The 22,488-nt window shown below is 39.7% G+C and overlaps 1 protein-coding gene across 1 annotated transcript; it reads right to left on the minus strand.

The window, feature by feature from the left end:
* Positions 1 to 1,762: 1,762 nt before the first annotated feature.
* Positions 1,763 to 22,228, minus strand: Gemin8 (gem nuclear organelle associated protein 8). The gene is made up of 4 exons (XM_060374547.1): positions 22,101 to 22,228; positions 13,614 to 13,653; positions 11,372 to 11,825; positions 1,763 to 2,259 (listed from the first exon to the last, which is right to left on the minus strand). Exons 2-4 carry the CDS (start codon positions 13,614 to 13,616, stop codon positions 2,003 to 2,005), a joined length of 714 nt encoding a protein of 237 aa, XP_060230530.1. The 5' UTR covers positions 13,617 to 13,653; positions 22,101 to 22,228; the 3' UTR covers positions 1,763 to 2,002.
* Between the last annotated feature and the right edge of the window lie 260 nt (positions 22,229 to 22,488).

The raw sequence follows: 22,488 nt of genomic DNA on the forward strand, positions 1-22,488 counted from the left end.
CTCGTCTTGACATTTTACAGCTTTTTAAAAAGAGAGTATGTGGTAGCTCAGTAACCAATTGGTTTCCCATAGTAAGGGGAACAGGGACTATTTCTGACAGGAACTCAATGGTAGGCTCTTTGACCTCCCCACCCCACCAGGAAGAAACAGACCTGCTAGGCCACAGAGGAGGACTTTGCAGCCAGTCCTGAAGATACCTGATAAACCAGGGTCAGATGAAAGGGGAGGAGGTCCTCCCCAATCAGTGGACTTGGAAAGGGTTAGGGAGGAGATGAGGGAGGGAGGGAATGAGATATAGCTGGGATAGAGTTAATAAAATGTAACTAATAAAAAATAAAAAAAGAGGGTTATGTGTAATATACACATTGAGTATTTACTGTGTGGTCAGTACCATGTACTTCATAGGTACTGCTCAATGGTCTTCACAACAGCATGGCAGGGAAATTGTTACCACTCCTTTCAAAGAGGAAAGAGAAGCAGGAGAGAGGAAGGTCAACTGTCTACAGTAACAAAGCTAGCAGCAGTGGGATGACATGGTAGCATCTCTGAAGCAGGTACTGAAAACTACTCTCAGCTAAGCACCTGCTGCTAAGACAGGCTTTGGCTTGCCTGTGTCTGAGTCACATTAATTTTTCTTATTTAGGCATTGAGTATCTAAGAAAAAAAGAGAAAGACCAAACATGGAAAATATCAGGCATGCATCAACAAGTGAATTCTGTTTTTTGTCTTCAGTACCTAAGCACAAAATGCAATGCCAGCAATAAAATGAGAGCTTGGAACAAACAAACACCCAGGGATGCTGAAAGGAATGTGTCTCATGGCAGGGGCTGGATGGAAGCTAAATATGTTCCTAGGGAGAACCCATCAATACAAAATCTTTTCACCAACCTTTGATGGATGTGCTAATATTCTCAGGTCAACACAGGCTCACCCTGGCAATGCACTATAATAACTTATTTAAAAAGGAGCTGGCTTCTATAAAAGGACTGCTACATCAATGTTCACATTTTCCTTCTCACAAATGTATTTGCTTATCAAATCGGCATTTACTATATGCAGTAAGAGCTCAACCGTACATTTTGACAACAAAAGAGACTATAAAAGTGACCAGGTTTGGGAATTACTGTTCTTTCCTATCAATTCTGTTTGAAAATCCAAGTTCTGGACAGAAAATGAGATAACAATAATGTTAGATGGGTGATTTTCATTGTAGAAGTTGAAGACCGAATCTAGTCCATGGCCTGTTTTTTTTTTTTTTTTTTTTTTTTTTTTTTTTTTTTTTACAAATAAAGTTGTATCATAACACAGTCACATCTATTTGTTTACTCAGCATCTATGGCTGTTTTTATGCTATAAACACTATAAACACAGGGTTAAACAGTATGACACAGACAACATGGCCTGCCAAGCCCAAATTATTTATTTTCAGCTCCTTATTGAGCATGCAGGCTGACAACTAGCTGAGTGACAAGTGATACTTGTCTTACTGTACACTTGTATCACTTTCAAAAGGAGCCCAGTGTGGGGTGTAAACCTGTAAGCTAGCATTTGGAAGGTGGAAGCAGGAGAATTTAAGAGTTTGTGGCTATCTTGGGCTATATGAGAACTGTTCTCAAAGGAAAAAAAAAAGGATGACATGTGGCTTAAAGCTTTTATGACATTCAGGAAGGTTTAAAGAAAGAAATTAAAAATTCAAAACACTTGGCAGTATCTCTAGACATTAATTTTGGTGAACTGGACTCTGTTACAAAGAAAACCAAGAGCCAGTGCAATAAACATTTTTATTACTTTATGTCAACTGAACATTCCAACATTTCTTGTGTTGGTAAGAGTATACCTTGTGCTGACAGAATTTTGAGTGGCTGAAAGATTGTAACAACCATGTTGACATATAGGCCTCTTCCTCTGCCAAAAAAAAAAAAAAAATGTCCACAAGATATGAAGAGGAAGAGGCTAGGAACTGTGTTCAGGAGACATTCCCTAGGGTCTTTGTGGCTAGGACTCAGAACTTCAGAGGGATGACAGGCCAGTACCTAGGCTGCTTCCTGTCACAGAACTTGTTAAAGCTCAGCTGCACAGCAGCCTCCATGGCCATGATCTTGGAAGTACTTTTCCCATACAACTGCTTCATCTCAGCAAGGCGCCGCTCCCCAGGCCTTTCAGATGGGGGCTCCACGGATCGGTGGTGGTTGTAGTAAAGGCCATGGTCGGCATATACATAGTCATCCAGGCGCTCAGCTTCCCGCTGCTGCTGTTTCCCTGGAATAGACATGAACATGACCATGAAATGTATGCACATTATCTCAAGATCCAGCTATACCACTCCTAGGCATAAATCCAAAAGATGCTCAAGTATACAACAAGGACATTTGTTCAACCATGTTTGTAGTAGCTTTATTTGTAATAGCCAGAAGCTGGAAACAACCCAGATGCCCCTCAACTGAGGAATGGATACAGAAATTGTGGTACATTTACACAATGGAATACCTCTTAGCAACTACAAATAAGGAAATCATAAAATTTGCAGGAAAATGGTGGGAAGTAGAAAAGATGATCCAGAGTGAGGTATCCCAGAAGCAGAAAGACACACATGGTATATACTCACTTATAAGTGGATATTAGACATATAATATAGGATAATTATACTAAAATCTGTACACCTAAGGAAGCTAATCAAGAAGGAGGGCCCTGGGTAAGATGTACAATCCTCATTCAGAAAAGCAAAGGGGATGGACATTGGAAGAGGGAGAAAATAGGGAACAGGACAGGAGTCTACCGTGGAGGGCCCCTGAAGAACTCTACCCTGCAGGATATCAAAGCAGAATCTGTGACACATAGCCAAACTCTGGTCAGAGTGCAGGGAATCTTATGAAAGAAGGGGATATAGAAAGACCTAGAGCGGACAGGAGCTCCAAAGGAGAAAAACAGAACCAAAAAATTTGGACACAGGGGTCTTTTCTGAGAGTGATACTCCAACCAAGGACCATTCATGGAGATAACCTAGAACCCGTGCACAGATGTACAGAGGAGCCCATGGCAGCTCAGTGTCCAAGTGGGTTCTCTAGTAATAGGAACAGAGACTGTCTCTGACAAGATCTCATTGGCTGGCTCTTTGATCACTTCCCCCTGAGGGGGGAACAGCTTTACCAGGCCACAGAGGAAGACAATGCAGCCAGTCCTGATGAGACCTGATAGACTAGGGTCAAATGGAAGGGAAGGAGGAACTCCCCTATCAGTGGACTGGGGGAGGGGTATGGGAGGAGAAGAAGGAAGGAGGGTGGAGGTGGGCGGGAACTACAGTTGCAATAGAAAGTGAATAAACTAATTAATAAAAAATAAATAAAATTTAAAAAAAATGTATGCACATGAGGGAGAAGAACTGGTGAATGGTACTACTACTGTTGCCACACCTCACATGCTGCCTGTGGTCCCTAAGGTCCTTCTGTTGCCCTTTCCAATGGTAAATTAGGACCCTGTTGGGGCAGCTAAGGTGATCTTCAGATCCTGAGGCATGACTTGCAGATTCTCATTATCTTTTAGTAGTCAGTGTTACAGGATATTTCATCCCATTGTGATCCCCAAGATTGTGTAAAAACCTGTCTTTTGTTAAAGGTAAGCCCTAGCACATACCTTTAATGCAAGAACTTCCTTTTATTGTAAACAGGTGATTATGGTGTGGTTCTGCCCTAGAACACACCTTTAATTCTAGAGTTTTCTGTATACAGGATTTAATAAAGTTAACCCTAGGACAAGAGGTGGAACAAGAAATCACCTGACAGGGATTAAGCTCACTGATGCAGCTAGTCTGGTTAGCCAGCTTCCTCCTTGGACCTTGTTTCTGTTTCTCAAATGCTGGGATTACAGGTGGACTGCCATGCATAGCTGACATTTCTGTCAGCACTGTGGGGGAGGGGTTTCCAAATGCTGGTCCTTTTATGACAAGTGCTTTATACAGGGCCATCTACTAAAGCCCCAAATAGCAGTTCTTACTAGCACAAATGAGGTATGTATATGAGGTGGCCCCTCTTCATCTGACTCATAGCCTTCCTGCTACATAAGAAATCTGCTTTTTTTGGGTGTGGGGCTTCACTCACCAGTTCACAGTTTAGTTCAGGTGAACCCTGAAAGTCTAGTCATTCAGTAAATTCCTGTAAAACAAGCATTTATTTAGTTTCTCCCTTCTCTACTTTTGTTTAAATCATAGCAAGTCCCAGTACTGTAATTCTTATTCCTATGTAAATAGCCACATAAAAATGTCAACAAAGCAATGCTGTAGAAGGTAAAGTGAAGCGAGATCACACAGATCTTGTAAGTGACTCTGTCAAGAGAGAAATTGATAGCAGAAAGTACGCTATCTGTAGCCACTATTGTTTCCAAGAGGAATGCTTCGAGATAAGGAGTCAAGATGGCTGTAGGAGAATAAAACAATGGTATAAATCATTCTTTCCTTGTTGGGCTGCTCTGTTAGTCTCTGGAAGGGAAGATAGCAGTGAGCTAATCAAGTGTAAAGGGAGACATTTATACAGCTATTCACACTCACCCTTGTAAATGCTGTTTTTTTATTTCTTTTTTTATTATTATTATTATTTTTTATTTTTTTTATCAGTTATATTTTATTAACTCTGTATCCCAGCCATGTCCCGATCCCTCATTCCCTCCCAGTCCCTCCCTGCCTCCCTCATCTCCACCGTGCCCCTTTCCAAGTCCACTGATGGGGGGGACCTCCTCCCCATTTATCTGATCCTGTTTTATCAGGTATCTTCAGGACTGGCTGCAAAGCCCTCCTCTGTGGCCTAACAGGACTGCTCCTCCCTTCGGGGGTGGGGAGACCAAAGTAAATCCTGTTTTTTATGACTAACACCTTGGAGTTGGCGAGAAGGAGTTTTACAAACTTGAAACTATTATTAAATATACATTATATATGTGCCTAATGGCACATGTCTTTAATGGTAGTATCCAGAAGGCAGAAGTAAGTAGATAGCTGTGAGTTCAAAACCAGGCTGGTGTACATCATGAGTTCAAGACAGCCAGAACTATATAGGGAGACCCAGGGGAATGCATGCTGTTATTGCAGAGGACCCAAATTTCATTCTCAGCACCCCTGTTGGGCAGCTCACAACTACCTGTAACCGGAGCTACAAAGGGTATGATGCCCTCTGGCCTCTGAGAATACTTCCCAATACCACATCTGGCATCCACTCACACAGACACAGTCATATACACATAGGTTGATGTGACTAACAGAAAAGTATTTGGCCAAGAGAACTTACTTGCTACCTATACCAATCAAAACAATACTTAGGTTCCATTCCAGCTTCAAAACAGAGCTGAAGAGGCTGAACAGGATATCCTTACCATTGGAACATCCAAATGAGAGCTTACTTGGAAGAAGAGTTTTTTTTTTTCCCACAAAGTTAAAATATAATGCTGAGATTATAACAGATTAGAGCAGACCCAAAATCTAATGTGAATGATCTTATTTGAACAGAAAAGGACACAGAGACACACAGAGAAAGCCACGTACAGACAGAGGCTGTAACAATGCTACAAGTGAAGAGATGCTGGGAGATGCCAGAAGCTTCAGGAAGCAAGGCTTTAAAGCAGCAGTTCAAAACCTGTAGGTCACAACCATTTGGGGGTTGACTGACCCTTTCATAGGGGTCACGTAAGACCATCAGAAAACACAGATATTTACATTAGGATTCATAACAGTAGCAAAATTACAGTTATGAAGTGGCAATGAAGTAATTTCATGGTTGGGGGTCACCACAACACAAGGAACTCTGTTAAAGGCTTGTAGCATTAGGAAGGTTGAGAAGCATTGCTTTAGAACCTTTGTAGAAAGGCAGCCCTGTGGTTACATTAATTTTGGATGTGAAAAGATGAGCCTCTGCTGTTTGACCATGCATTTCCTGCAATTTGCTACAGCAACCCTACAAAACAATTACAAGGATTAATATGCATGTGGGATTAAAACAAACACACCCCACCTCCAATAGTAATATGTTTTAAAGGAAAACCTTCACTGGACTCATCTAAGTTTAGAGCACATGGTTTTGCTCTATGCATCTGCAACATGTTACCAAGAGATTGGAGAGATGGCTCAGTGGTTAAGAGTTTGGGCCGCTCTAGCAGAAGATCCAGGTTAGGTTCCCAGCACCCATGGCAGGGGACTTAACAGCTGCTTGTAATTCCATGTTCCCAGGGATTCATAGTTTCTGGCCTCCACTTATATAACCTCCGCCATAATTAAACATGGTTTTAAAAAAGAGGTGTTACTAATGTAGAATTATAGTCCATAATGGGAAAGAAAATAATCACAGGAAGCTACTTGGACTTTAGGGAGATTTTACACAGCAGGAAAACACTCATTAAATATTTCACAGATAATTAGCTCAAAGGCAGTACAGTTTGAGAGACAAAGCACTACAATAATGAGTATTAAAGAATGTTATTTCCCCTCATTTTTCTAGGATTAGCATGTCTTTCTGATGGGATTTTCTGCTATGTTGCCAAAGTTAATGATGATAGCATAACTATGGGACAGCACAAAGTTGAATAAATCAAGAAGGCCTTTCTGGCTCATCAGCAACAGACTCAAAATACAAGTGCTTGCCGAGCAGTCATTTGATTGGTCTCCTTATTCTGTTTCTTCATTCCACTTCAGATGTAACCCTGAAGTTACATTTTAGCTTTGACAATCACCATTATTAGCTTTTACAGGGAAAGTGCATTTACCCACCCCTTCCACTTTTGTATGACCTTCAACATCCATCATCTCAATGGTTGTTTTTTTCTTTTTTTTTTTTTTTTGAACATCTGTGCTAGATGAGATGAATCCATAGTGGAATGGTTCGGAGTCAGTGTGATTTTCTACTTTAATCACATTATCTAAACCAAAACAGCTCAGCAAATACTGGACTGCAAGCGTTGTTATACGCTCTAGGTTTTCTAGAGGACAAAATGAAGGAGAAAGAGGGGGTTTTCAGTATACTAACTGAGGGGTCAGTCACTATGGACACACAGTAGAAATCCTCTGAATGGGGTACACAAGACATAATGGAGCTCATGTTTTCCATGAGATGAACAAACACATCTGTGTCAGTAAAAACACAGCAGTCTAAGAAACAAGAGGACTTACTTTTTTTTTCCTCACTCAAAATGGATGGTCCTGCTCAAAGTCCAGAGCATGCTCCATTTCTCCACAGCTACCTGGTAACAACTCTCCTTCCACTGCCTTGGACACTGGCTCTACCCCTTGTTTGGATCAGTAGCTGTGGGCTGTATACCACGGACACTCTTCTATACATCATTTTAAGCAGGATTTTATTTGGACTTCATTTAAGAATATCACATTCTCTGAGAACATGTCCCTTGTTTTGGGCCAACATCTATCCTGGAATCACATCTAATAAAGAGCTGACTGGCACAACACCAAAATGAGGGCGGGAGGGTTTGTTTTGGAGGGCCTTTTTCCTGTGGGGAATGGTAACTTCATTCATGCTCCTTCTAAGCATCATGCAATTTCAACTGATGGCCACTTATAATGAAAATTTACTCTTCGGAATGCTAAACATTTTTCCTAATAATTGAAACCACAGCTAACCTTTAAAATGTTACAACTATTTTCTCAAAAGCACTGTTATCACTAACATCTGAGGAAGTTATGTTGGTAGAAATGATAATATATCACATAATGGAAAGCATCAGTGCTTTCAAGGCACAAAAGCATTTTTTTTTTTATTTTTGCTATACTGAGGCTAAAACCCAGGACCAGGTACATGCTAGTAATGACCTTACCACTGAGCAACAGCCATATCTTCAGTACTTATGTCTGTGCTCAAGTACTTTCAGAGGCCTGAAGTTGGTGCCAGGTGTTTCCCTTGATTACTCCCTACCACACTTACTTGTTTGCCTGTATGTTTGTTTATTACTAAGTTGTCTCCTTTGAGTGTTCCGTACCTTATTTATTTGTTTCTTTATTATTTATTTTTACTAAGGCACCTGGAGCTACCCAAAAGTTCGGTCTAGAAATTCAGCTTGCCCTGGGGATCAACACTTCCCCTCTCAAGTACTGAAATTACAAGTGGATGCCATGCCTAGCCAGCTTTTGTGTTGGTGCCAGGTATCTGAACCCTGGTCTTTATGTTTGTGAGATAAGCACTTTATCCAGTAGACCAGCTCCCTAACTCCCTCCAGGATTCGTTATCCCATGTTAAGTTCTGTGCTTTCAGCATATAAAAATGTTAATCAATGGGAAGAGCAGGAGATCACAGACAAGGACATGCTTGATGTCCAGGCTGAAGAATTTTATTAAATAACTCACCGATGATGATGATGGACTGTTTAAGTGCCATATTCCTATGGACCAATTGCTTCTGAAATATTAAGTTTAAAAATTCAGATTTGCCTTTCCTTGCCACTAATATTTTACAAAATACTGGGTTCTCTAATCTATGCTGTAACCCATAGCATTACAATTATATGTAAACATGCTCTAACGCCTTACCTCTTCATTTGTGGTGTATGTCTAAATTAGACTGATTACTGCTTTGAATGAATTTTGAGAAAAGCTATAGTTTGTTTCTGAGGATCAAGAAAAAAAATGTACTCCATGGGGCTCATGGGATGGCTTGTTAAGTAAGAGCACTTGTCATCAAGCCTCAGGACCAGAGTTCAATTTCTGTGGTGGAAAGGAGAAAACCAACTCCAGCAAGTATATGGTCTGACCAGCACCTCCAATAATAAATAAACATAAATTTACCTTATGTAAAACACTAAGTATTATTTTCATACAGTTGCTTAGATTTACTTTCTTTTTTTTTTCAAATTTTTCTTAATTTTTATTTTTTATATTAATTACAGTTTATTTACTTTGTATCCTAGCTGTAGGCCCCTCCTTCATCTCCTCCCACCCTCTTCTCCTAAGTCCCTCTCCCAGTCCAATGGAACAGGAGGTCCTCCTCCCCTTCCATCTGACCCTAGTCTATCAGGTCTCATCAAGACTGGCTTCATTGTCTTCCTCTGTGGAGTGGTAAGGCGGCTCCCCCCTCAGAGGGAAGTGATCAAAGAGGCTGCCATTGGGTTCATGTCAGAGACAGTCCCTGTTCCTATTATTGGGGAACTCTCTTGGACACTGAGATGCCATGGGCTACTTCTGTGCAGGGGTTTTAGGTCATCTCCATGCATGGTCCTTGTTTGGAGTATCAGTCTCAGAAAAGACTCCTGGGCCCAGATTTCTTGGTTCTGTTGCTCTCCTTGTGAAACAACCCAGATGTCCCTCAATGGAGGAATGGATACAGAAATTGTGGTACATTTATACAATAGAATACTACTCAGCAATTAAAAACAAGGAAATCATGAAATCTGAAGGCAAACGGTGGGATCTAGAAAAGATCATCCTGAGTGAGGTATCCCAGAAGCAGAAAGACACACAGGGTATACACTCACTTATAAGTGGATATTATACATATAATATAGGGTAATCATACTAAAATCTGTACACCTAAGGAAGCTAATCAAGGAGGAGGACCCTGGGTAAGATGCTCAATCTTCAGTCAGAAAGGCAAACGAGATGGACATCTGAAGAGGGAGAATACAGGGAACAGGACAGGAACCTACCACAGAGGGTCTCTGAAAGACTCCACCCAGCAGGGTATCAAAGCAGATACTGAGACTCATAACCAAACTTTGGGCAGAGTACAAGGAATCTTATGAAACAAGGGGGAGATACAAAGACCTGGAGGGATATCCTTTCTTTTTAATTATTATTATTATTATTTTTTATGTGAATGGGTATTTTGCCTGCGTGTGCATCATGTGCATGCCTCCTGGCGCTAAAAGTCAGAAGATGCATTGGATCTCCTGGAACTGGAATTACAGTGCTTGTGAACTGCCATGTGAATGCTAGGAATGGAACCTGGGTCCTCTACAAGTGCAACAAGTGCTCTTAACCACTGAGCCATTTCTCTAGTCCCTGGATATACTCTATAATATGCACCAAAGAAATCAATAGTTTAATCAGAAAAAAGTTGGTAAAACTATCAGAACAAGGGACTGGAGAGATGGCTCAGAGGTTAAGAGCACAGGCTGTTTTTCCAAAGGTCCTGAGTTCAATTCCCAGAAACTACATGGCGGCTCAAAACCATCTATAATAAGATCTGCTGCGTAGGCAGAATGTTGTATGAATAATAATAAATAAATCTTAAAAAAAAACCTAACAGAACAAATGGTTTAGCGAAGAGTCACAGGCAGATAATAAAGGAAATAATACTTCATCCAAAGCCTGTGCTTAATTCCTGGCATCTACTTGGGATCAATAAATGCTAATCTGTTGTTAAGAGGGCACAGATTTTTAAAATGGAAATGAAACGATCTTATTTTGTAGCTTCTATGTTTCTGTTTATTTGAAAACTGCAGGTAAGGAGCTTGCTATAGTGGTGTATATCTTTATTCCTAGTACTCAAGAGGCTGAGGCAGGAGGATCATAAGTTCCAGGTGAGCCTGGGCCACACAGAAGGCTATCTCAGAAATCCATCTAATTAACCAACCAAATAAAAATTCTATATAAAACACATGAGACCCCGCCAAAAGGCATATCGAGGCTGAATATTGGTTATAATTGGAAAATAACTATTTGTAAAATTTCAAGGACACTTAAAAACAGTCTGGTGTACACCGGCAATTTTAAATAGAAACATTCCTGCTTTTGGACTTACTGTGCTCTAAGACATTGATTGCAATGCTCTGACCTGTAGTGTGGACCGAACAGAAAAGCTGTACATGTGAGGCATTTTCTTATTCTGTTTAGGTTCACACTGACTCTGTAATGCAGAGAGCTATACCAAACCAGCTCTGAGCTGTGTCTCAGAGAAGTGCTCAGAGTAAAGCATTTGGGAAAAATCATGATGTCAGGGAGCAGCATGGCACAGAGAAAGATGTACAGTAGAGTGCAGTGTGGAGGAGTTGAATCCCAATAGCAAATGAATAGTTATGTAATTAACCTCCATAAGCTTCACTTTTCTCATTTGTAAAATGAGTTTCATGCCTCAAAGGACTGCTGCCTGGAGAAGGCATACAGGCAGGCACACATACACATTCCATCTGGTTGAATGTCTGATGCTCAAAAATGGTAGCTGTATTATTAAGAACTCAAAGGAACAGTTTGCTTTAATAAAACAACTATAAAACAACTCAGGTCCAATGTGATTAAGGTACAACATCACTACAGTTTTTCTGTGCTTAGAACCAGATTTAGATTAGTACCTGTACCTAAACCAAAAGTTATAAAATAACTTGGTATGTCAGAGGAGAAAAGAGATGCAAGTATCAGGGCAGTGAAAGGAGTGAAAGGTAAAGGGTCTGAACTTACGCCGCTCTTCTCTGTGTCTCTCGGTCACTGCAAAGTATTGGCGGAGCTCCTCAGTGATTACCATATTGCTCAGGTCGTATTCTACTTCATTATCTGAATCCGACTCCAGCTCTCGCACTTTACACAGCGCTTTATTCCCTCTTCGGGACTTGGTCCTGTTCCTGTTATGCCGACGATGCCCACGGCTTTTGCGATATGAAACATTACAGGGAGACCACTGCCAGGCTGTGTACCGGCCTGGATAGAACCAAGGGTACCCAGCCACATAAGTAAGAGAGCTCCAGGGAAAAAATCCATAAGGAGAAAACCATGGAGAATTAAAATAAAAATCTATGGCCTTTTTGTAGGCCTTCTGATAGCTTCGCATCCAAATCACGGCATGATGATAATGCTGCCAGTATCTTGCATACACTGGGTGAGAGTACCAAGATGTAGTGGCTTTCCTTTTTGACGCCTATGGAATAGACATGTTAGATAGACATCAAATGGTTCACCCTCTAGAGGATCTTCAAATGTTTAACCAACTGACCAACAACTTTTACTGAGTGCTCTCAGTTACTTTTTTGTTGCTGTGATAAAATACCAGGAGCAAAACAAACAAACAAAAAACAAAAACAAAAAAACAGGTTACAGAAGAAAGAGTTAAAGAAGGCTTACACTTCCAGAATGTTAAAAAGTCCATGATTGGCCAGGAGGCATGGCAGCAAGCAGCAGGCACAGTAGCCTGAGCAGAAAGCTGAGAGATCACACCTTTAACCATAAACATGAAAGAGAGAGAGTGAACTGGAAGTGGGGCAAGGCTACACATTCTCAAAGCCCAATCCAGGTGATGTACTTCTAAAAGCAAGGTTACAGTTTTCCATAACCTCCCCAACACTACCACCAATGGGGATCAAGTGGTTAAGTACATGAGCCTATAGGCAGCATTTCTCATTCAGACTACTGCATTCCTTTTGACAAGGATGCTACTAAGTTAAAAAAAAAAAGAAAAGAAAGAAAGAAAGTGTAAAATAGGTGTGTCCACACAACAGAGAGCAAGCAAAACATATTTCCGGAGTATCTGTATTTCAGGTCCCCAAAGTACACTAGCTGAAGTTTACAGAGGCTTATATAATGTGATTATTAGTGTTGACAATTCCACAGGATCTAGAATCATCTGGGAGGGAAATCTCTGGGACCACTTGTGGGAGAATTATCTTGATTATGTTAACTGAATCAGAAAGACCTTTCCAGTCAGTGGCACCATTCCCTGGTGAGGGTCCTAGACTATATAAATAGAGCCAAAGAATGCATTTATCACCCCATGTTCCTGATTGCATATGTGGTTACTGCTATGCTGAACTGTATTTTTGAACCATGACTGATTTTTTTCTGCTTTAAATTGCTTTTGTTTGAGTATTTTATCATGACAGAAAGAGAAACCAAGACATTGGGGACAGAGGCAAATGAAGACTTTTCTTTTTAAATGCATTCATTTTATTCACAGTATTTATTTCTAGTAAGAATTCATTTTAGATTTTTTTATTAGTATATGTAATAACAGTTTTATGGTGAAGTCTTCATACTTGTACACGATGTATTTTGATTATATTTAACCCTGAGTATTCTGTTTCATCCTCTCCCACTCTTAATGCTATTCTTCCCAACTAGACCCTCATGTACTTTACTGCTACTGTTTTTTGTTAAGAAGTTCTGACATCTTGTCATCTTGTTCATCTGTAATAGCTCCAAGTTAGAAATGCGTTTGACTATGCTAGCATTTGTTTCTTTTTCTTGTTTTCTCCTAATCTACTGGCTTAGTGCACTCCTCAATGTCTGAGACATATGTTTACTATTGTAAGATATGGTGCTTTACTTTTAGTTGTCTGACAGACAGGATGAGTGTCCCTTATTAGAAATGCTGGGGCCAGAAGTGTTTCAGATTTTAGTGGCTTTTGGAATGTCTGCATATATTTTTTCACTGAAAATCCGTAATCTGTACTATTTTGAAATATGAAATATAGAGTGTATCATGTAACACTTTTGGACTGAGTGTTTTGGATTTGTGATATTCAAACATTTTTTTTTCTTTGCTCAGCATCATGAAATATGATATTTTTGGAGGGTGGGGGGAACAGTATTAGGGATTAAACATGGAGTGCAGCACATGCTAGGCAAGTGCTCTACTTTGACCTACATCCTCATCCTAAATGTCAATACAGACAAACTTTAAAAAGTTTATAAGAAAAATAAGTACTCTTACCATTGAGGCTGATTTCTGACTGACAAAGTCCAAATGAGTACTGAAAGACAAACACGATATGAACATTTGATCAGCAGGGCCACAGCACAGTCACAGCTATTTCATGGTCTTCAAAATAATTCTCAAGTGGCTACCCCTCCCCAACATCATGCCTCATCTTCAGGTAACAAGAACCCGTACCTGGGTTGTGACTTTGTGGTGTGGGGAAGAACAACCTCCTTAGGTATGATTGAGTCAAAGGACTCTGCCTGATTTTGTATTCACCTACTTGTTTAGTAAAAGAAGTCTATGAGAATAACCACATAATCTAGCAGTAGGTATATACAAAACATCGTACAAGGCATGGCCTCCAAGCTTACAATATTACTTTATTAGTACTTTCCTTCTTTCTGTTTTGTTTTCCAAGACAGGGATTCTCTGTGTAGCTTTGGCTGTTCTGGAACTCACTAGGTAGACCAGGCTGACCTAGAACTCACAATGATCCACCTGACTCTGTGCTGGGATTAAAGGTGTGCACCATCACCGTTGGCCTACTTTACTAGTTTTAAGCTTAGGCTAATATCTATTTAAAATAACCTTGGTTTCTTTTTTTTCTTTTTGACCATTTGTTTATTAGTTATTATGTATGTGGGTGTGCTGTGTGTGTCATGGCATGTGTGTATGGAAGTCACATGTGAATGAGTCACTTCTCCTTTTTCCTGTGGGCTCTGGGATTGACTCAGGTTGTCAGGCGTAGTGGGAGGCATTTTTACCCATGAAGCCAACTTTCCAGCCCAATCTTGGGTTCTCTTGAGGCTTGAGGAGATTGTGTCTTTTCAACTGACTGAAAAGACTATATCTTTCAAATGGCTTTTAAGTTTGGGACTTAAAGAAACCTCTTCAAACAAGACATTACTCCAGTCTTGGCTTTAGTTTCATATGATAATCTTTTCCTAATTAGTCTGCTAAGCTTTACTTGCACATCTTTTACAAACCAGTTAAAATAAATGTTAGGGCTGGTGAGATGGCTCATCAGGCAGAAGTGCTTGCTACACTGGACCCCACAGTGCAAAGAAAGATTCCCAAAAGTTGTCCTCTGACCTTGGCCTTTGCACATACACATCCACACTAATAATAAATTAAAAGTGAATTTCTTCTCCTTGTTTAGTTTCTAAAATGCTTGGCAACAACACAATGTACTTAAAAAAAAAGTTATATCAGGTGTGGTGGTACATAACTGTAATTCCAGCAATTGGGAAGCTGAAGCAAGAGGAACACCATGCCTCAAGGTCAAGGTCAAGGTCAGTCTGGGCTAGAGATCTTAACCACAAACAAAAAAGTTAACAAAAATAGTACCCACAGGGTCTTTTCTGAGACTGACACTCAACCAAGGACCATGAATGGATTTAACCTAGAACCTCCACTCAGATGTAGCCCGTGGTAGCTCAGTAACCAATTGGTTTCCCAAAGTGAGGAGAACAAGGACTATTTCTAACAGGAACTCAATGACTGGCTCTTTGGTCTCCCCACCCCCCGAGGGAGGAGCAGCCAGCCCTGAGGATACCTGATAAAACAGGGTCAAATGAAAGAGGAGGAGGTCCTCCCCTATCAGTGGACTTGGAAAGGGGCAGGGAGGAGACCAGGGAGGAAGTGTGGAGTTGGAGAGGGAATGAGAGAGCAGGATACAGCTGGGACACAGAGTTAACAAAATGTAACTAATAAGAAAAATAAAAAAAAAAATAGTACCTTAAAATGCATGCAAATATAAGATTGTATGACTCAAAAACACACAAAAAATGTGATTCTTAAGGTTTTCAAAATTTTAGAAAGCAGATACTGAAGAAGCCCTATTTATCTTACTTAACCAGAGGATAGAATCCAAAATAACCTCAAACTCTTAAAAATAAAGCTGACATATTTTGTGTGTCCAAGTGACTAATTCCATTTCTTTTAGATTTATCTTAAAGAAAAGCAATCATATTTAAATGTAACAAGCTTTCAAATAGGGCATTGCTAAGAGAGTTTACATGACATTCAGCAAACATCTCCTAAATACAGGAATACACATGCACAGTGGAAGGAAATCAGGAGAAATTTATCAAATGCAGTGAGTGTGTAAGCTGAACTGATTTCACTTTTCAACTCTAATTTAAAGGTTTAAAGCAGGGTCCATTTTTTTGGAAACACAGCTAATAGCTAATGCTCTTTATAGGCTACTGAGGAAATAGAAAATAGTAATGGGTGTGTTAGTACCCAACAAAATAAAAGGCAAATGCAATTATGTTAGAAATCAATGTATACTTTTAAGTGTTAAGCTGTAAGGGGGAGCCTGTTAGTGGCTAATTCACTAAAGCTTAGTTTCATATTTCTATCACTGAAACCTGAAGACTTTTCAGTGCCTGCAGCACAAGGTGACATTAACCTGAATTCCATGTGCTCACGTTACTCAAATTTGTTTTTTAGGTTAACAAATACATAAGCATTAAAGGAAAACATTCCAAGAGTCATTATGTGTCTCTGGGAAATGAAGAGGTTTGCATCCTAGTTGTGTGTGGCAGTGCATGCCTGTGATCCCAGTACTCCAGGAGTCTGAAGCAGGAGAATGGTAAGTTTGAGGCCAATATGGGAGATAGCAGCCAGTTCCAGACCAGCCTGAGCTATATAGTGAGATCCTGTTTCAAAACAAAACAAAACAAAACATAAAACAAGCAAATCAAAGCACACCAAAAACCAAAGAGCTTGGAATCTAGACTTCATTCTATGCCTTACAAATCACAGAAGTAGGTCAAGTCTCAAATTTAATAAACCCTGCTGTGAATGAATGTTTATTAGAAGCCAAATCTTGTTTTGGCTAATAACTAGAAAAATTATTCAATCTGACCTTAAAGGTACTAGCATATCCCAAAAATCTATAAGAGAGCAGACGTTGTTCTGCTCAGCTAGACATTTAGGCACTGTAAGAAAGAAGGTAGTAACCCTTAAAGAGGTTCAAGGTAATTAGTAACATTTTCCTGGCAGCTCAAATGTCAATGGCTGTGATTAAAAGGGGCTTCAAAGGAGTTCTACTTTATACTTAGGTTGCTTATGATTTGGGTTCAACAATTAGGTAGCAGGTTGCAGTGATACTATGTAACAGGGATGACCCAGTGATCACTCTAAGCATTTCTGCAAACCAGAAGCCAGTGAAAACCAGTCATTAAAGAAAGCAGATTTCAGCTTCCCAACGGGAAGAGGTTCACCTCCAGCTTGGTGTGTCCCACCACCAAGAAGATAACATGGGTAAACTGATCAAATTCCTTGTGAGCCAGGCCTAGGTTCTTGTGCAAACTAAGCAAGCACTCTACAGAGTTCTAGACCCCACCTAGATACCAGGCACTTTGAAGACCTAGGTCATAAAGAAAAGAAGCAGTTTTGTTTGGTTCTGAATACCAAGCAGAAGAGAAATTCGGTTAGTTTTGGCCACTGGAATACTTATACTCAAATTGCTGCCATTCTTCAGCAAGTACAGTGTCATTGGGGCTGGATATAAGAAATGCACATTTTACCCTTGGCTTTATTTTTTTCTTCTTGAACTCTGAGATCATATTTATTCTTTTACACTTTAGGATCCCTAAAATCCTATAGATATTCAAAATTATAATTTTGAAGAGTTAAGATTTGCATTTATAAATTAATCTCTCAAACTCAAATAAGACAAAGTATAGAGAAACATGTCCAAAGGAATAGCAATTTTCATAGAATTTTATAATTATCAGTTCAGTACTTCTGGTATTACCTTTCATATTTCATGCCAGCATTTTTCAGTAAAGGCCCAGATAGGAAATATTTCAGGGTTGTTGGCCACACACAATTATTTCTACATAATGTTAATAATGTTCATCTTTGCTTTAAATAGAAACACATAACACCTCCCTTTAAAACATATAAACTCAATTCCTAGCTTCCTGAGATCACAGTTCTATGTTAATATGATAATACCTTGTGTGTTCTATCCATAATATACTGAGCATCTCAAATATCTACTTGGAAGCCAGTGGAGGAATCATATAATTCTTACATATTTTACAAATTATCAGGCTCTATCTAAGACTAGCAGAAACAAAAAAGAAATTATGATCAGCTCTAATCTTGGTAAGTGATTGCTAAGTTTCCATTAGTAAGTAAGGAAATTGGAACATTTATTAAAGCTCTTCATAGACATTTAAAGACTTAATTAAAAGCACCAACAAAAGCTGGAGAGATGGCTCAGGGGTTAAGAGCACTGGTTGTTCTTGTAGAGGTCGGGCTCAACTCCCAGAACCCACACAGTGGCTCACAACCATCTTTAAATCCACTTCCAGGGAATCTGATGAATCTTTTGGCTTTCTTGGGCACTGTATGTTGACACACATGAAAGCAAAACATTCAAATATACAAAAACTTTTTAGAAAAGCATTACCAAAAAAGACTTGCAATATAGTTTCAATCAAAAGCATGGGTAGGTCCATGATTTCTGCTGTAGATTACTAACTTCCTATTAGTAGACAAGGACATGAAGAAGCAGGCATGGCGGTTTTCAGTAGCTACATGCACAAGGAGTACACAAGCTCCTTTGCAAAGGGAATCTGCTCCTAAAAACAGCTCCTGTCAGAATGGGTCTGGTAACATTCTGAAGCTTGTTAAGGATTTAGTAAGAACATTTGGCATCCCTGGCAAAGCCAACACAACAATACTCCTAGGCATTTCAACAGCACTCTCATCTCAAGGAGAGAAAGCATATGGGGGCAGCAGTGTTAAGGTCTTCCATTTTATCTTTCACTTCCTTCTACCCAAAAGTCTCTTATTCCTTTCTGAAAAAAAAAAAAAAAAAAAAAAAAAAAGCCTTCAGGGACTGAACAAGCTTTCTTCTGAAGGGTTGACAGAACTGAGAGAAAGGTGATTGGCAATGTCAGGGAAGGCCGGATCCAAAGCTCTGCAAACTGGGCAGCCCTCCACAGGGAACACAACGGCAACAGGGTCACCACCCAGCTGAGCTCTGGGGAATACAGAGACCATTCATTGTCTGTCCTCACCCACCAAAGGGAGGAAAAAACCCCCACAACAGCATTGAGGTCATTCACTAAACACTGCTGAGGCTTACAGACAAGACAGAGCCTCCCAGTCTTGAATGATATATTTTCCCATACAGCCTTTCTAAGGCAAAAAAGAAAATGGAAGAAAAAAAAAGCACATTTGTCCTTGCTCTGAAAGACATGTTTTTTAAATGCACAACTATACATGAAGAACAGCAGTTAGGAGTTTTATCATTTTTCCACAAATAAAATGACTATTTCCATTAAATTACTTAAAAAACTACCTATGATAATGCTCCATTTAAAGGCAATGACATTATATGTAATCTTCACACTGTTTATTTACATACTATTTTTTTCTTGAATATTTATATTCTTTTTTAAAATTTAATTTATTTTTTTATTATTAGTTACATTTTATTAACTCTGTATCCCACTGTATACCCTTCCCTTATTCCCTTCCAATCCCACCCCTCCTCCCTCATCTCCTCCCTGCCCTTTTCCAAGTCCACTGATTGGGGAGGACCTCCTCCCCTTTTTTCTGACCCTGTTTTGTATTCTTATAAATAAAGGATGTAGGATATGTCATGGCAACCAGAAAGTAAAATTAAACCACAAACTCCTCTAAGACTATAATGTGTACTCTATTATATGAATTTCCTTTCTTCTTTATCTTCCTTTTGTACAATTTTGAAAATTAAATACATGAAAGCTCATTTGCAAAGGAAGATGTTAAAAATAAATTATTACATTAGTCTTTGTATCTACAGCCTGGAAGGTCAACTTTTTTTCTGTTGAGGTCCCCACTGATTTGGCTCTGAAACAGACTGACAGTTTGGGGTTGTAATTAAGACCCTCACAACACACTGCTTGTTACAAAGAAGAAAGACCAAAATAAGTAAACGAAGGCACCATGAGTAACAGAAATTAATGCTATGTGATTGCAAGAAATCTTCCTGAACATGCAATGCCAACCCCAGCAGAGATGCATTTCAATCATACAAATACCAATCGTTAGCTCAATGAGGGAAAAAAATGATGAAATGGGAATTTCTGACAGTCTTTCTTACCCTCCTACTTTGTCTGTCTCCATGACACCCTAGCTGGTTGAGCATATCAGGCTTGACATCCTCATGGATTTGTTTTTCCTATGGCTTTGTATGGTCGCTACTTAGTCATTTAGACATTAAACATGGCGCAAGTCCAAATGGCCTAATTACAGCCATTGGAGGAGTCCAAAGCTCTATTTTAAAAACAAGAACATTTGTTTATTACATGTATGTGTCAGGTTTGATGACAAGTGCCTTTACCCATTGAGCCACCTTGCCAATTCCCCAAATTCCATCTTTAGCTGGACATAGGGCCTGCTTACAAGCACACATTTCACTGTGCTTCCTTCTCTAACAGCCACCTTTAAAGCTGAAGATGGAGGGAGACAAGTAAATACTACTTAATTCCTTTTCACTCTCTCAAGCTCAGGCTCAAGTTTATGCTTTATTTGGGTGTTGTAGTAAATCCTGTCACAAGGAAGGCATGGGGTAGGGAAGAAGACTAACCAGGTATAGTTAACAATTCTTGCCCTTCCCCCATTCAAATCATATTCCACCCACAGAAAGGCACTGTTTACTTTATCAGCAAGGGTGATAAAGATTTGTGAATGGTTTTATTTGCAAGCCCACTGAATCCCTTATGTGGCTAGCATCCATCAGCAATGAACTATGAGGCCAGGGAAAAGGACTCAGAAACATCACAGAATTATCAACAGAGAATGATAATGATAACCCAGTTCAAAAGAAGAAACAGATAGTGTTCATTTCCTCTCAGGTATTCTTTTGTACAACACGTCCTAGTGTGACCATAAAAGAGTAAGGTCAGAACATAGCACACACTCAAAATTGTTGGCATAGTAGCAAAAATCTTGAGTAGTTTAAGCAGTTAAGGCCACTTTTATATTTCCAGAGACTTATTTCAAATTTCTTTCTATAAACATATTCTTAATAATTTCTTTTGTTTTTAATACTATACTTGCTCTGGGCAACGAATTGGAAGGATAGATCCTACAATTTATTCCTTTTAGAGTTCCTATTTTTCTTCCACCGGAGAAAGTAACAGGTATCATCGGCCTTTGGAGGCTACTACATTGTTGAGATTGTTGTATTCTGATAATATTCTCTCCTACCTAAAATTATTAAGGGGTAGTAACTAAAAACAAAAAACCAAAAAAGCTCCAAATGTCTAAATATATTAATATATTTTCAATTCATTTGTCCTAAATCAAAGTTCCAGTTTGTATTCACTTGTCCTAGTGTTTTATGGGTGGATTTCTTAACATAAAGAAGTAATTCTGAGAGTTCTATAGTGTGTTTGTGAACTCTCTTATCTATACTCCAGCCATGTTTAATTTCCTGCCATCCTTCTTATCTCAACTTCTCCTTAAACGCTGGATTTTAAAAAATACAAAATAATCTTTTGTCAGATGTAAATGGGTTTTAGAATGAAAATGTCTCTCTGCAAGTTTATATACTTTTCCAGCTCAGCAATCAATAGAGGGAATTATATACTTTAAGGTGAACTCAGCTTTGTTAGCTTTACCCAAAGCGTATGTACATGGTTTCTCTTCACAGTATCATCCTAAAGAGATTGTTATTCTGACAAATTATGCTAGCATAAATTGGGCTTTTAAATTCATAGGAGTAGTGAAAGTAAATAACTCTAGAAGCTTTATGTTATTAACTGTTAGTCTAAAGATTTCAAGAATGTTTGGGCTTTTGGTCGAAACAAAACAAAACAAAAAAACCCACCCCAACCAAACAAAAACAATAACAACAGTTGAGTCCAGAGCCTAGCCTGTGCAACAAGTTTCTAACAATCATTTCAGGGAAAGTGGTTCAGAACAGAAGGCTCTCTGGCTACCCACAGCAGCTATCAAATGTTCTCCAGATAGTTTCCACTAAGACTCCTGACACAAAGTTGCAAGGGTGCTGAAACAAAACTAATTTATTTTATTGTTCGTATCTTAAGACATCGCTCCAAGGATGTGTCCTGAGCTAGGGGTGTTTAGGTAAAATCACAGTTGCAACACGGTGAACCACAGCACGTTTGAATTACACCATGGATTTAAAAAAAAGTTCCTGTCTTTGAACCTCATTTCTAAAGATTTGGACTCTGATAGTCTGAGGTGGGGGCCCGGGCATTAGAATCGCTAGCAGACGTACTGGGACTAGGAAGCACTGAGCGGTTGACAGCATAAATTGGAACTAGTCTTCTCTAACAATTTGTTAGGGTTTGGAACTCTCACGGGTCTCTGCAGCCACCTCGTGCTGCCGAGTGACGGTAATTAAAGCCACAACGTGACAGCCAAGAGAGTACTCTATGATTCTGTGGTAATTAGGCCTAGGGCTGCCAAGCTATTGTACCCTTATTCCCCCAAAAGCAACCTATCAGTCCCCGAAGTCACCTTGTGGGCACGCAGCTTTCAGATCTCGGGCGGTGGGCAACAATGGGCCTACTTCTCGTTGTGGGGCGGGGGAACGGAGGAGGGCAGGGACACAAAGGGAATGTCGCCTGGGCAACGAGAATGGCGCTTCCGGTATGGGTTTAGAAAGACGGAAGTCCTGCCTCTGACGCTGTCATCATGGTTGCATAAGTAGAGGGCGGTGCGGAGAGGGAATTCGCTTGTGGGGGCGGTCCCAGCGGAAAGCTGAGAGCCTATTGGGTACCGGGGCGGGGCCAGAGCCGAAGCGGGACAGTTAGTTTCCATTTTAGTTCTTTTCTTCAGTTTTTAATTTCTTCCTAGTTTCTTGACTAAAATGGAGGCTGGGAAATTGTTTTAAAAATATAGATTC

The sequence above is a fragment of the Meriones unguiculatus genome, chromosome X, assembly GCF_030254825.1.
Source record: "Meriones unguiculatus strain TT.TT164.6M chromosome X, Bangor_MerUng_6.1, whole genome shotgun sequence".
In the NCBI taxonomy this organism is placed as follows: Eukaryota; Metazoa; Chordata; class Mammalia; order Rodentia; family Muridae; genus Meriones; species Meriones unguiculatus.

Bases quoted from the DNA above. Each gene is read 5' to 3' on its own strand.
- Gemin8 (XM_060374547.1), bottom strand. The intron at 2,260-11,371 runs GTAAGTTCAGAC...TGTCTATTCCAG, and splicing joins GAGACACAGAGAAGAGCGGC to GGAAACAGCAGCAGCGGGAA.